The 17,107-nt window shown below is 39.4% G+C and overlaps 1 protein-coding gene across 1 annotated transcript in view; it reads left to right on the top strand.

Moving 5' to 3' along the window:
• Positions 1 to 17,107, top strand: part of LOC121855849 (protein madd-4-like) — a gene marked incomplete at its 5' end in the record, with an annotated part of 54,589 nt that overhangs the window by 29,451 nt on the left and 8,031 nt on the right. The window contains 4 exon segments of the mRNA XM_042351016.1: positions 1,423 to 1,517; positions 3,769 to 3,955; positions 4,403 to 4,551; positions 9,199 to 9,349. Coding sequence (XP_042206950.1) covers positions 1,423 to 1,517; positions 3,769 to 3,955; positions 4,403 to 4,551; positions 9,199 to 9,349 — 582 coding nt within the window.

Genomic DNA, 17,107 nt, shown 5'->3' with positions numbered 1-17,107 from the left:
TTATCATATGATTTGAGCAATGCAGCATAACACATTTTAATTATACAGTAGAAGCTCATTTCAGCTCTCTGTGATGAAGATTGACTCATAAAATAAGGAGACAAAAAATAATCTGTTTACAAGTACAGTACAGTAATAGAAATGATTAGATTTGTACCCAGAAAACAAATATTTATTAATATATTGCTTTACCATGAAACATATACCTATTTTCTTCATACTTTAGTCGATGCATTTTAACTCTCTGTGGTGAATATTGACTTGTAAAAATAATATTCTTACCTGAACAAAAAGAATATATATATATATACTGTACAGTATATATATACAGGTATATAGTGAAGTATATACCTACCCCGCCACCAGAGGAAACATACCATTTTGGATGTTGGTGAATATTCTTAAGTAACTAGGCAATCCTTTCAGTTGTTGACTGTGACTATCTGATGCAACAGGTTGATGGCAAATTTGACCAAAAATTAATGGATGGAAAACAATCGATGCATCAATGTGTCCACCGTGAGTTAATGAACTTAGTGGTGCACACAAAAAGTGGCTGGCCAGGCAAGGCAAGTTCTGTATATCTGTGTGCAGCAACTTTATCATGTGATAATTCAAAATGTCATTCTGCTAGTTGTGCCTCTTCTAAAGGCAATGCCTCATATGTGACAGTGACATATGGCAAGCCAGTGGACCAGACCACTGATGGTTCTAATCAATAATATTCTAGTGTGTTCCTTTTTGAGAGGCAGAGTTTAAATGAACCATAAATTGTCAAAGCTAAAGGTTAATAACGGTGACAATTGCATCCCAGAGTGCTAAGAGAATTGTGCGACGAGCTTGCTGAGCCCCTGAAAACTGCCTAGAGAAGCAAAAAGTGACTAGAAAATGTCCTTCCCACCTACTTGATGATACAACTGTTCCTTCCCACCTACTTGGTGATACACCCAATGGTGTATATAAGTTTTTGTAAAGGGGGGGGGGGCGCAAGACTTGAAGAGAGGGACATTATTTTATTTCCATCCTGTGGTGTAAGCAGGGAGCAAGCCTAGTTAGCCCATACAGCTGGGACTTTTTGAGGCCATCTACAATGAACAGTAGGACATATTGACAGGAGCAGCACACACACTGATCCAGGACCAGCATATGTACCATCCTGTACTTGAGAACGTTATAATCTGTTTCTTCTTACCTATGGTACTTGGGGACAGAATAAACTTAATTGGAAGATTGACACTAAAATTTGCTCCGTGGTGTTAAAATGACCACTAATAATATTGTTTCCTAGGGTGACTGAGATGTACTGCTGCATTACTTGATTAACAGCTTCTATATCTATCATTAAATATATTATCAGTCAGACATAGTAGTACACAAAACATTACCTCAATAAACACAATTTCACTTTTTACTCTGATCCAGGTACTCGAGATTCTCTGGAATTTGAATGGCAAATGACAAATTGGTCTGAGTGTTCACAGACTTGTGGGTTCACCAGCTCCACCGGTGGCTACCAGGTAAGTGCCTAATTTAACTTGGTATCAGATGATGTGAGATAGTTTTATAACATGTAAAGTATGATTTCGGAAATCATATTGCACACCGTTGCAGGGGAGGGAATTATTTATTTTACTTTTATTTTATTTCTTTTTTATTTCTTTTCTTTATACTTGTTTCTGTTTTATTTTCTATATTCCACTTTCTAATTCACCTTCTCAAAGTATTTATATTTACTGTACTTCATTCTTACTTTATTTATTCTTATTTTTATCTATATTTGTAGTTTCATATATATATCAAATTATAACCTTCAACCTCTTTAACATGTGGTAGCATGATGAGGATTAGGGCAGGTGGAGTCACTTGTATTTAACAGTACCAAGATATGAGGAAGAAACAAAGGCAATAATACAGGGATAATTATACCCCAACATACAATAAAGATGATTTATTAAAAGTGAAGTTGAGGACCTGAACACATTACCAGAAGTATTCACCTTTAACAGGACCAATGTTCAGTCAACATTGCTACAGGTTACTGGTAGCATTTTATGATTGATACACAACAAAGATTGGTTGTCAGCCCTTCAATCACATTACACTTATACTTCATAGTATTACTCAGAGCCCATCACAAGATTGCTATTCATGTACATTAAATATTATTACTTTCAATACTGGGGATGCAGGTTGGTCTGGAACACACAGTTAACACGACCCCATGAGTCTTATCAATATTATACCTGTTAACACTCCTTAATCACAGGATACATCGGTATTCATTTACTAGGTGGGAATGAGGTACTGGAGATAGAACGATTACAATTACACACAGGATGTTACCACAGGTTTATGCCACTTGTATTCAAAACACATTCCGGGCGTTTACACTCTGTGATACTGCTGCCAGGCTCCACTGTGTCCGGGGTTCAACCCATGTCTCAGGGACATGGCCACGCCCATAGCCCTACAACTCTCATCAAGCGCCGTCAATTCTAGACCTTAATCTCGGTGGTTTAAAGACATCATGTCTGACATTGGCCACCGCCTCTTGGCAGCTCCAGTAATAGGGCGTTCAAAATGAAATTAAATCAAAATACAAATGTCACAAAATATGTCTTGTGCAGGGAAACAGATGGCACCTGAACACACTTACTTAACACATAGGACTTCTATTACATTAACGGGATCACAGACGTATTTAACACAATTCATCTAAGTCAAATTCATTTAATATGACGGTGAGACACAGAGTAACGTAGCTAGTTGATGAAGAAGAGGCATTCACAATGAACTATTCAAATTGCACGCTCTGTTTTATACACCCGGTGTTACCACCCTCGATACTTTACATTCACATTCATTGGTCTCAGTTACGGTACACCCCGGGCTGTGAAAATTAGGCTTATATTAATTTCCTAAAATTAACTTTTATGATCTGATAATTGTATGAGCTTTGCAATGCAATAATTAAATTGGTGTCAAGTACTTAGGAAGGCAATCACACTGTGGGCAGAGTCACAAACCACAGCAACCGGCCTACTCACAGATATGTGTTGCAATTCAGAGTTTTACTGCAGTTGACAGTTTCTGCCCTCAAGATCAGTGAAATTATTTATTAAAGAAATGTCAATAATTTCATTATACTCAACGGATTCTCTGGGGTCTGTAAATTGAGGAAATACAACTTCAATTGTTATCTCATAACTTCACAAAAGACAAACACTGATCACAGCTGTTGGCAGGACACTCAAAACACATCATCTTAATACTATTTACACTACACACAAAGATAGATGAAGCTCTCAACATATACTCAATACATCTTGAATGATTCAGCTCATGGTAGGTATATCTGTCTTATGGTTACTCATACAGGTTACGTCATACTTTAAGTGTACTGTACATTATATAGAGCACTTTAGAAATTAGAAAAAATGGACGGCACCTCTCACTAGGGGCAACTCATTAGTTTTATACATGTTTTGTGGATGTTGGAGCATAATATGAATAGAGTAAGTGTTGAGATGGATATATTAGCTGTGCCATTTTGACCATGACAATGTGTACAGTACAGTATGTCATCTTGCTCAAAGTATTTATTTGTTAGGAATTCTTCTTACCACACTTCAAGCAAAAGAGACCTATGTGTCTTATTTAAGGTTATTTTCATGTATTTTTCTTTTGACTAAAGTGTAAATCTTTCTTCTCTAGAATTAGATTATTCAATTATTTTTATTTGTAAGAAAGGTAATTGTATGTTCTTAGGTTCGGTCAATCCAGTGCCTGGTGCGAGTAAACAATGTGAGTCGGCCAGTAGATGGGGCTCTGTGTACAGATGCAGGTCTCGAGGCCCCAACCACTTTCCAGAAATGTGGACTCGTGGGATGTCCACAATGGCATTTTAGCGAGTGGTCGGAGTGCGAATCATCACGCTGCTTCACGCTTAACTATGGTCAGTTCACTATAACAGTGTATAGAATGTAAGAATAAATAGATGAGATGTTTTTATGTAAACGTTCAGCAGGAAGTCTGTGATACAGTACAGTACTGTATAGACCAAGGCTCTCAGACATATGAGAGGATATAATGTCTATCCTAGGATTGCAAACTTACAACATGTAAGTCAGAGAACATTAGATGCAGTTTACTGAGACAAATTTCTTGGATCCTCTTGTCATATTTTAAGATAAATTCCAAGCAAATTCATTTCCAGTTTAAAATTTTTGGAGATAAAATAGTCCTTGTGAAATTCTAGAATTTAATCATACAGTACTTCATACTGTACTGTACTGTACTGTACTATACTTTATGTAGAATTACAGGAGAATACATGTAACCTCTTATTGTGATTATTACATTTTTCTCAAAGTTCTGTCTTATGAAACATGATCTATTGCAGCTTACCAGCGTCGTGATGTTGTGTGCCAGCTACTTAATGGGACAGTTGTCAGTGCTTCACAGTGTGATGACCGAAGTCGCCCGCGTCATCGACAAGGATGTTACAACAATCAGTGTTCCGGTGTGTGGCGGGTTGGTGAGTGGTCAGATGTAAGTATTCCACAACTATAAACACTTAAATATGCACATTTTGATATCCCTTAATATAGAAAACTCCATGACAATGTCTCATGGAAAAGTATCAAAAGTTTTAAGTTGAGTTTATTTGGTTCAAGCTCTTCACAGAACACCTTCATCATCACCATCGTTGTACTGTATGGCCATTTTTTACACCTGAGTGAGTTAGCTGTTAGTTGATAACCATGGATGGAGACTCAGCACAGATGTGGAATTTGAAGTTATGGATTCACTATATACTTAAGTAAACAGTTGCATATGGCTTCTGATTGTAACTACTCCAGTATGTGAAAATAAACTTAACAGTTAAATGGATAAAACAATATTGCAGCTGGTTCATACATCTGTTCATCTGTAGTCTGTTTGTTCATCCTCCTGCTTAATGAATTCAAACTTTTCAATAAGACCTTCCAGTAAAATTCACAGGTTTGCATAAATTATATAAATAACTAGGTATTTCCTGCCCCCTCATGTGTACTACCCTCATATAAACACAATGGAGTCATAATATATCGTAGATTAGGTATCAGAAGACATTGTGAATTATCAAATCGTTACTTGATTCCATTCAAACTAATTAGTTATGTTCCGGAGGCCAGAAAATATGCAAAATGTTCCAAAACTGCATTAACAAACACTGAGCAGCATACATTATACTTAAAAAAATACAGTAACATAGATATTGTATAAAAAGTAGTTTTATATTACATAAACAGCTCCTTTCCTTTTCATAATCATCCTCTGGGTGACATCAATGTGCCAACATCGAGACATTGCTTGGTTGACTCGCAGCAACGTGAGGCAGACAAAATTCTCATTTTACTATAGAAAGAAAATGAATCTATTTTAAACTAAGCAATATTTTCTTCCACCAAAATCCAAACTTTTTTCTTTGTTCAATACAGTAAACTCCCTCTAACCCTGACTCGCTTAATCCAGATCCCCTTGTAAACCGGACTGGGGTCCAACACTGGACGCATGTGTCCCAACCCGGAAAACACAACCCAAATCCATTTAATACGGGAGAAAATTGCCATAAGTGGGAACTGCCACTGTGGTGACATGAGAGGGTAACTGAACAGCTGGCTCTGAGGAGGTGGCTGCTGAGGAGCACTTAGGGTGAAGTGTCTTAAGAAATATGTAGTGCAGTGCAAACATAACCTCCACTCCACCTTTGATAACGTACATTGTGAGTACCATACAATCGCCTCCTGCCTCAACTGCCTCTTCACTTGAGGCACTGTGATCACTGCCATAGTCCTCATATACTGCTAGACTGGGGGTCACTAACTCTAAGGGTAAATACTTAACTCTAATCTTAATTTCTAATGGTCGCTGCCACCAGACCCTCTCTGGACAGCATGTAGCTCGTTAGGTAGCGTGCAGAGTGGACTAGGCATTGGGTTAGGTTTTCCATTGACCAGATCGATAAGGGGAAAGAAGGGTGAAACCATAACATGTCTTAACTAATTTATTCCTTATAAAGCATACTGGTAAAAAACATACAAATGAATTGGCCTTCCTCAGAAGAACAACGAAAATGTTGGTTACCCAGATCGGCACCAGACGTCTTACATTAGTGACGTGTCATCCACATACTTATTGCATAACAATCTGTGACCACCTTACCTCGGTCATTCCTTCTTACACTATCCCTTAACACATCAGACTGCTCCACCTGTATGGACTATAGCACCGTCGGTTATCATACATAGTAGCACCATCTCAACACACCTGTTACACTCCACACCCGCAGGTATACATAACAGGCACCTCGTTCGCACACCGTCCTCGGTGGGTAAAGACGAGGGCTTCACCAAGAGACATACCAGTACTATTTCAACGCCTGGTATTATAGGTCGCTCCAAGTGACGACCGCGGAGTTTCTCACGGTCTCCTTATTTGTTACTACTCATTTGGATTGGTGTGCTGGGAATCTACAGGTTCACAGTGGATTGGCATAGCTGGGAGTAGTCACCACCTGGTGGGACGCTCACAGGGATAATGGCTGCCGCGCAGCAAGGCACTCCGACCGCATGGGACCTGAGGTGACGGTAGAACGGAGGGTACTGAGAAATAATGCCTGACGGGCGGTTATCACACACCCTAATCCATTACTATTACACTTATACATCAGGCAAAGATTTAAACTGTAATAACTTCTATATAAGCCTTAATTATAGGGCGGGATATAGCCCGATAGAACACTGACCTGAGGTGACGGTAGAACAGAGGGTACTGAGTGCAGTGCCCCGCCGCTCGTCACCGCGTAGGCCTACAGTTTCCGATCTTTAATTTTTACTTTTATTTCTTATGGTTCTCACCTGAACACTGTCCGGTATATTGTCACTCACGCCTTATAAACACATATTTTAATCCTAAATTACACACTAAGGTAAGGTCTTGGTTTGCTAGTTCGTGGGTAAATTCATTGGGGTATAATATCAACGCAGCACTCTCGAGGCGGGTACAGGACACTCCCCAAACAAAGGCCGAATGTTCATGGCGTGGGTATATCCACTTCACTTAAAACTGTAATTAGGGATCCTCCTCTCACCCATTCACTATTTGAACACAGACATAAGATTCTCTGATCACTGTACATGTCGTGGTATATGTCACGTGAGGATACGAGGTGTATTAAGTTCACATCGATGCATACAAGATATTTCCTTTCAAGTATAGTTTCTGGGTCACTTCCAACACCTCACATAGTACTGATGCATTTATCCTTTTTCCAGATCATTGTTCTCATGTATTTTCATATGATATCTGTGGAAGTTATGTTCGCTACACGTTCACAGACGTAAATAGTATGACCCTCAAACCATGATCCACACTTAGTCCTACAGTACACTAGTCCGGCTCAACTGGACTTTAACATTCATCTTATGGATACCCTGAGTTCTCCTTAATGCTATGAATACATACAATTAATATTATATAACTGTACCTGGGTACAATACAACACATGGTCTAGTAACATCGAGTAGGTGAGTTATCCTTTATCAATGTTTCCCGTTTTCTGAGATTCTACAAGCGCGGTGGATTTGAATGTTATATAGCGTAATATGAATTAAATGGGGTTTTTAGGAATGACAATGATGTGCGCAGTACACTCAAGTGACAGGACTGTGGTGGTGGTGGCAGGTGGAGGAAAGGTGGCCGGCAATGCAGTTTTGATGGCGGTGGTGGCAGCAGCGGCAGCAGCTGGCTCAGGGATGACAGGCGGTGGAATTGAGGTTGACGTTTTAAGGATAGCGTGGAGTGTTGGCTGGGTGGCACGCTACTTGAGATTGCTGTCAACTTCTTTACAGGACGAGGTTAATTGTTTAATACCCACAATGATGGTCTCTGCACACTTTGTATCAAGATCCTCTTCAACCATGACTGCTACAGGTTTGATTGACTAAGTCGAGAATCCTCCGAACACCTTTCAGAGTCAACATCTTCGATGTAGGGGGTGCAGTTGTTTCTTCCTCTTCTCGAGCCGTCTCCTGTACCAACTCTTCATTTGTAAGGTCTTCACCGTGTCCCTCAAGCAGATCCTCAATGTTTTCCTCATCCAATTCATTAAATCCTGCTTACTGAGCCAGCTCCACAATCTGCTGGTTTGTAGCAGCTGGCAATTGTGGGAGTCCGCAGAATCCGTAAACACACACTGGCCAAATTTTTTTCCACACCGCATTCATTGCAGAGTTGGGAACTTCATCCCAGGCCTCTGTAATATTTTCAAAAAGAGGTAGTAAGAGAGGTGCCTGCGGATTTATGCATGTGAATTTGTGTTTTGTGAATTATCGTGACTCCACTGTATTTTTACATTTCTTAAACTTTATCCAGTTCTTGAATTGCTGTTACTGGGTAGACAGTCATTGCAGGGATCCATAGCTCATTGTGTGAAGGATTGTTGTTTAACACAGGAGATGCCTTGTAAGGACTATAAACACATTTCATGGTTTATGTTTGTTTTGATGTTAAATTTTTTGGCTGTGTGCAGTAATTTGTTTAGCATACAGTATTTCCAAACCTAAACCTCTCAATTGTGTTAACTCATTTACACACAGTTGCAGGGTCTCAACTGTTTCTCTTTCTTTGACAACACAACATGCAGTATATATTGTTTCTCACTTTTGATTTATTAATTTTTTCCATTTCTATATTTATTTTGGGTCCCCTCCACCAAGGCCCCAATGTGGGTCAGTGACCTGTGCCTGGGTGGGCCAATCTCCACAAAAAAAAGGGGATGTTTAGCTGTTGATGTTCCTCATAAGGCTCTCAACTAAGAGCAGGTACAAGCCTGATGGCATGCCTTTGAACATTCAAAGAACTCTCTTGTGTTGCTTCAAGAATTTTGTGAGCCATAATGCGACTAATGTTTGTGGATGGATGACCAGCATTAATGTGGAGGTTTTTGATCAGTGTCTTTTCTTAGATCTACTGTCTGTTCTTCTGTGAGTACCGTATATAATTAAGAATACATGTACTTGTATTGGTCAGAGGGATGTAGCATCGTGTACTGCTAATTCATATTTATATATCTTTTGATTAACTGTATTTTAAGAAATGGGGAAATTATATATAGTTGTATTCTATACATAATTGTTTTTTGTCTGTCTGTAGTGTACTGCACCCTGTGGTGGCCAGGGATATCGAACAAGACTTCTACAGTGCGTATGGAACGGTACCAAGAAAGCTGCCGGTAATGCCTGCCGAGAGCTGCCACGTCCCGAGGTGGTCCGCTGGTGTGACGGTGAACCCTGCCCCGACCTCAGTATGTAGTGTGGAGATCCAGGTCATGAGGTCATGGGCCAAGGCCAAGAGGTGATCAGGTAGAGTGTTGCTGCCGGACGGTGCATGGTTCACACTGCTGCATTCACAGCCAAAGACAAAATAAGGGGGTGAAGGATGTCTGTTATCTCTGGTGATAAAGAAAACCAAAACAAACTTCAAAAGTAAGGGAATGTTCAAAAGTATCACCTACCGACTGCCCAGATAAAAAAATTCATTCATTCATTAAATAAGTTTCATATAAATTATTAAAAAAAAATCTGCTTTAAACCAATTTTAGCTCACCATTAAAGGCAAAAATATCACTTGTGTATAAGATTTGGGGGGAATTTATCTCCCTGTAATGTATTTTCAAATTTAAATGCCATTTTGAATTTTCTTTGCAACTATAAGAGTAAGTTGCTCTTGTCTAAGGGGCACTTTGTCTTTGACAAGTAATATTATGCCCAAATTTTTAAGGTTTTCACAGTTTTTCACCACATGTAAATACTACCTCCGCTGTTGCTTAAATAACACTACTGTATATCTCCGGATGAGTTTGAACTTACCAACATTAACCAGAATTACCTCCACTAGACCAGGATGGTGAGAAGCACATAGACTATTAATAATTAGTTACAGCACCTACTAACATACCAAGCTAATAACTTTAACTGGTTGTATAATGTTAGCCATCACATTTGGCTATGTTATTGAGAAGAGGTAATTTGGTACTAACAAACATTTGAAATAATGTATTGTTGATTAAGGTTAATTTTTAGAACTTTAAATTTAAAGCTACAGGACTAAAGAGTTAAACAAAGTAATGATGCAGCAAGGGTAGTGATAGTGTGCACCTGCAGTTTTAGTTGTTAAGCATTTGCAGATTGTTACGATCACCGAGCATATTTTTCTGATATCAAGAGCATGAATATTTTAGTTTATACACTCACAGTCTTTAGGCAGAACAAAACATGAGGCAACCTTATTTTCTCCTATTGAAATACATAACATCATAGACTAGTTTCCTTTTGACATCATTCCTGTCCTCATTAGATATACTTTATTACAATCAAACCAAAAATATATACAGTATAGGGTCCCCGTATTTGTTGGGGTTATGCCCTTAAAAATAGGTATGAAAACTAAAACAACTATAGCTGAGCAATGATTTATTTTTCCCATAAGAATTAATGGAATAAGGGAGAGTTACGCTCCTATTATTATGTTGCTCATGTGACAAAAAGGGGAATTTTCTCTCATAAGAAATAATGATCTAATTCATTACCACTCTATCCTGCGATGGCCAGACTAAGGATAAACAAGTCACCCCCTTTACAATGTGTAGTTTAATGTACACCGAACATCACTTAATCCTCCGCCCTAGCTCCTCCCCGACTTACGACGGGGTTAGGGACCCAAATCCAGGTCATAAGTCGAAAATGCTTAAATAATACATAGAAAATCTAAAATGGGTGTCTCTTTTTCTTCTCAGCATCACAAAACTCTCACTTTTAAGCTTGCTAGCCATTTTAAAGGGAATTACAAACAAAAATTTTGTCAGTACACAGCGCAATCACTGACGTTGGGACTCGAAAATACGTAATTTGACAAAATTTTGGTACGACTAAGGCGGTCGCATGTCCGGGTGGTCGTGAGTCAAGTAGGTCGTAAGTTGGGGAGGAGCTGTATACCCGTCGCTGACTCGGCTCTGTTCAGTTTTGCCCCTGATCTTGATCATTGAGTTAACACCACTTTAAAACATCTAACTCTAACTTTTATGTTTTACTTTTCCTGCCCCTCTTATGCTGAGACTCACTGACTCAGTCTTTGTACTTACCACACAGCTTGGACCCATGATGGCAGTGTAACACAGATACAGTCGACCCTCGTTAATTCGGACTAATATTGTGGGATAAAATGGACAAAAATCTCGGACGTAATATTTACTGTATGAAAGCCAAATAAAACAGTGATGCCGATGCATAGCTACGTCTAGTTACAATGAATACAACACAAGTACAGACTTTGTTGCTATGCTAATGGGTTAGGCTCCTTAAGATTCATTTGGTTATCAAATTTTCAGCAAGCAAATAGGGTTTGGTTCCCAAATAACAAAAAAACGTTTTTTTTTTCTTGTAAAAACCATTTTTTTAAATGCATTGTACCAAAAGAAATGAAATTGGTTTATGAACAAAATAAAATTATGATGCTTAAAAAATTAATGTTTAAAAAAAAACTGATACCCTTTATTATGCCTAAAAAAAATAAAGAATAAAAAGACTACTGTATGTATATACAGTTGGTACATTACCTTTTGTGAGGCAGGTCTCTTGTTTGGGCCTTCCCACATTCAAAATGCTTTATTATTTCAAGCTTGTTTTCAATTACTGTACAGTGGTCCCTCGGTTAACGAGCACAATCCGTTCCAGCAGGTTGCTCGTTAACCGAAACCATTGTTTCAATGGGTTTTTGGGTAATTGGTTCCAGCTCACCGAAAATTGCCTAAATTCAACAAAAAAGGTAGAAAAGTTCACTTATTTTGAGGTGTGTATGTAGAAGGTTCCTGGATGATGATGATGATGTGAATTTGAAGTGGGAGGTGGAGGAGGAGAAGGGAGAAGAGAAGGAAGTGGAGGTGAAGGAGAAGCATTTTACTGCTTCTTGGAAGGTGAGTCACCTTCCATGAAAATGTCAGGAACCTCTGGACTGACAGATTCTCCACCTTGAACATCCTCTCTCCTTCTTGAAGTGGAAGGCTGAGGGATAGCATCTTGTTCCCTCTGCCTTTTACTGAAGAAAGTGTCAATTGTGGTCTGTGGGGCATCTGTCCTCCTCACCATTAACTTATGTTTAAAGAAGGAGACCACTGAGTCCTCAACATGACACAAAGTTAGTTCAGTTTTTCCACTTCTGGGTGCTTTGAAGCCAGTTCCCTGAACTTCTCCCAGTGGTAAATCACATCTTTCAACTGTTTAGCTGACATATGGTCATCACTTTCAATTTCCTCCTCACCACTGTCAGCCTCTACCTGTAACATCTCATCCAGTTGCTTCAAGTCATCAGGAGTAAGTTCCTCCTCATGAGACATCACAAGCTCTTCCACATCCTCCTCCTCCACTTCAAGGCCCAATGACTGACCAATGGACACAATCTCCTGGTCCAACTCTGTTTCTTCCTCAAATCCCTCAAAATCATGGACTACTGATGGCCACAGTGCTTTCCATGAAGAATTGAGGGATCTAGTGGAGATTTCTTGCCATGATGACACAATCAGTTTTACAGCCTCCAGGATGTTGAATTGTGTCTTCCAGAAATGTTTCAGTGTTAGTTCAGGATCATTGGAAGTTGCCTGATGACACCTCCTAAACATTTTCTTCATGTACAACTTCTTAAGTTGCTGATCACATTCTGGTCCATTGGCTGTATGATTGATGTAGTGTTGGGAGGCAAAAACAACACTTTCACAAAGTCAAATTGATACTCCAAAGTTCTGGCAAGGTCAGGGTCATGACCAGGAGCATTATCCATGAGGAGAAGAGCCTTTAAAGGGAGTTTATTGGTGGTTAGGTAGCTCTTGAGAGAAGGGCAAAACACATTAAAGAGCTGTCTTGTCACCCATGCCTTACGGTTGGACTTCCAATAAACTCCAAGCTTTGTTCTTGCCACTTTCTGTTGCTTGAACACCCTGGGGTTTTCAGAGTGGTAGACAAGCATAGGCTTCAGTTGGAAATCCCCTGAAGCATTGGCACCAAGCAATAGAGTGAGACGGTCTTTCATGGGTTTATGCCCAGGTAAAGAGGCTTCATCTCTGGTGATGAATGTTCTTTTGGGCATCTTTTTCCAGAACAGCCCAGTTTCGTCCACATTGAACACTTGCTGTGGAAGATAATTTTCTTTTTCCATCAGTTCTTTAAATTCCACTAAAAACTTTGCTGCCCCTTCCTTATCAGCACTAGCAGCTTCACCATGCCTAACAACACTGAAAATGTCACTTCTTTTCTTAAATTTTTGGCCATGGTATGTTCATGTGTAGGCAACTGTACATATGAAAGTAAATGTACATGACAGGTGTGCATACATAAACACATATACAGGCACATATTTGCATGCAGGTATGCACACACACACACACACACACACATTTCTATATTGTACATAATTATATCCGTGCACTATCTTAGCCATAGCAGAAAAGATAGAATCATTAGAGAATTGCTGCAACATGCTTGTACAGTACTATGTCAGCTGACTGTTTAGAGAGGCTGACTCTTAAGTATCACATTAGTGAGAAAAAATCCAACAGACTTTTCCAAGGGTTTGAATAACAAGGAGATGATTAGACTAGTGACCATGCCCGCTCCTTGGTGGCAGCATGTGCTTGCCTGTTGGCTCAACACAACCAGCAACATCAGATGCCCCTCTCTCTGGAGTTTTTAATATCAGTGATTGCAAAAGTATCAGATCAATGTCATGAAGAACTGCTGGTTGTGTTTGTCAACCCTTGTGCCTGCTTTTTTCTAGAATAAGTAGTAAAATAATAGTTTTTTCTTAACTTTTTGAAAAAGGATTATACACAGATATGCTTTGTACAGTACTAACTTACCATGATTCTTTACAGAGTCACACTGCTCACAAAACTGTAAAATAATGCTTATGTGGACATTATTTCTTTTTTCACTCATTTTATATTGCTTTCATCTTTGACATGTTTGGGAAGTGACATGAATTATGTTAGTTTGGTTGTGCTGTTGCTTACTTGTACCATTTGTTTATTTCAATCTGAAGGAATAATATTCAGGTGATTTAATTTTCATATCTTTAACATGTATTGATAGGGACAGAGATAAAAACTTACCTTTGTGATCTGGACTACTGAAGCAGGTGTTCAACCTCTTCATTTAGAGGCAGAACATGCAGAGGGCAACAGAGTCTTGGTGTTCTGCCCCAAGGAGGATCAAATATTATGATTCGAAATTTTATGAGAATAAAAATTTGCCATTTTATATCTCATGGGTCATCAATTTGTGACTTTTGCAATACCTCCACCAGAGCACCACCTGTTTGAGTGGGTTTGACACATCCATTCATCTAAAGTTGCAGTGTTGTCATTCTTAATAAACAAATGAATGAAAAACATTCACCCTAATATATCTACTCAAGCACATGATATTCATTTTCACAGAGAAGTTTTTACAGTAGCTCTCTGTCAGTTTCAAGATGGGTGCTTCACAAATTAGTGGCATCAGTAGTCGATGTCCTGTACGGTGTATGTAGAAAAAAGAATGAAATCCCAGTTCATAGCAGAAGGGAGGAGATAGGTAGTCTGGTTTCACTCCTTCCTTTCTAGGTGAGGTTCTGAGCCATCCTGAACTATGAAAAATAGACATATGTGTCTTAATATTTATAGTAAAGTAGTTTTAGATAAGGAATGAACTTATATCAGGGTTTTGACGTGGTAAAATAAATCCCACAGTCTCTTGAAGGAGATAATTGATTAGAAGTTAAACCTTTGATTCAACACTAGTTAATGGGATGAGTTGCTGTTTCCAGCTCTAATAGTGATCCTTAGGATTGTATAACCTGATGTGATGACATGTTAAGCCCCTAGCTAATGCAATCTTGAACAGAGGGTGTTCTAATGGAGGTATCTTATAGGTTAATAGTCTCCTCCCTTCACTAATGAAATAAAGTTTATGTTTGTTAATAATTGGTTCATAACAGGCTGAGCAGATTCTGCAGAACATTTACTTGTCCCAGGCAAGTGACTTAAAATTTACTTCCCCTGACAGATTTTGGAGGATACATGCATGCCCAGTTTTGTGATGGAGAAAGTTATATAAACATTTTAAAACATTCAGATTTATTGTGTGTCAACTCACAGATCACCTGTGTCTGTCTAAATGCCTTTTGGCCTCACCCTCCTCCCTCCAGTGGTGTTTGAAGAACCCAGTCACTTTTCCTTGTTTCTTATTCATGTTGATGTTTTCACTACAATTTGTAGCATAACTCTGCTCACACAGCAATCACTGGAAGTTTTTATACAGATTTTCAGGTCAGGTCACTGTGAGAACAGACCACCAGAAATAGGAGGGATCAGCTGTGATGTCACTGAGGCTGTAACTTGCACCTGGGCTTTTTTAGCAGGTCAGGTCATTGTGGGAACAGAAAAGTCAGCTCAGCTGTAACATCACAATTATGGCATCAGGTCAAACACACATGAGAGAGAGAGAGAGAGAGACCTCACTGGTTAAACATGTACAGGGAGGTAGGGTCAAAAATAGGATGAGGGTGTGTTTGCCAGGAGCTGGGGTGGGGGATATAATTGACAGGATGGACAATATCTTGTCTGGTAATGGGAACAAACCCATTATCTGCCTCAGTGCAGGAGGCAATGATATTGGCCGGTGTAGGAGCAAGGAACTTCTTGATAAGTTCAAGGCAGCCATAGATCGTATTAGGACTAAGGGAGGGATCCCTATCATATGCGGTGTCCTGCCTAGGAGAGTTGGCAGTGAATGGTTGTCAAGGGCAGTTGGTGTCAACGACCGTCTTGACAGATATTGCAAGTCAATAACAGTCCCATTCATTGACAACTCGGACAACTTCTACGGTAGAAGGGACCTTTATGCTAGGGATGGGGTGGCAACCCTGGCTGGGTCTCTAGAGGGGGCAGTTCAAAGGATATTGAAGTCTTTAAACTGCTAGGGGAACATATGGGCACGGGGGTGGGGGAAACTGCAGTGGGAGCAGGTAAACAAAGTAAAAGATTACAGGGAAATAGTGTTAGGAATGATGACAAAACTAAATTAAACAGGGAGTTTAAAACTAAACGCAGTAAAGGGAGGACTCAGAACACGACTAACTTAAATGTATACTACGCGAACAGTAGAAGTATGAGAAACAAAATGGATGATATTAGGGCCTTGGTATGTACCGAAAAAATCGATATAATAGCATTCACTGAAACATGGATCAACCTAGACTCACGTGAGTTGCCTGTCGAATACCAAATTGCGGGTTACAAATCGTTCCATACCGATAGGCAGACCAGGAAAGGAGGCGGAGTAGCAATCTATGTTAGGGATAATCTGAAGTGTGAAATAAATAAGGAAATAAAAACTGAGCGGAATACAGAAACAATTTGGATAGAATTAATCAACGGTAGGGAAAAATTAATCACAGGAGTAATATATAGATCTCCCAATCTTGATAGAGTCAATGAGCGACTTATCTGGGATGAAATGCGCAGGGCTTCCATACACAACAAAGTCTGTATAGTAGGCGACTTTAACCTTGGCCAAATAGATTGGACTGACCTTATGGGTAACTCAGAATCAGAGGATTTTCTCGAGACGATCCAGGACTGTTTCAAACTCTATTCGAAATCACCTGGAGAAGCACCGATTGATCAATGATTCCCAGCATGGCTTCACAAGCGGACGTTCTTGTCTAACTAATCTATTAACATTCTTTTCATTAGTTTTCGAATCGGTGGATGAGGGGCACAATTATGATGTGTATCTCGACTTTAGCAAAGCCTTCGACAGAATCCCCCATGAAAGACTAATTAAAAAGGTAGAAGCACATGGCATCAAAGGTAATATCCTTAAATGGATTAGGGCATGGTTACAGGACAGGAAACAGCGAGTGAGCATTAACGGCACTAAGTCCCATTGGAGCAACGTCACAAGTGGAGTTCCCCAAGGCTCAGTACTTGGATCATTATTATTTATTATATACATAAACGACATAGATATCA

This window comes from Homarus americanus, unplaced genomic scaffold, assembly GCF_018991925.1.
Source record: "Homarus americanus isolate GMGI-L3 unplaced genomic scaffold, GMGI_Hamer_2.0 scaffold14072, whole genome shotgun sequence".
Taxonomy (NCBI): Eukaryota; Metazoa; Arthropoda; class Malacostraca; order Decapoda; family Nephropidae; genus Homarus; species Homarus americanus.
Note: the sequence above shows the minus strand (reverse complement) of the source record. Positions and strands in the feature narration are given on the sequence as shown.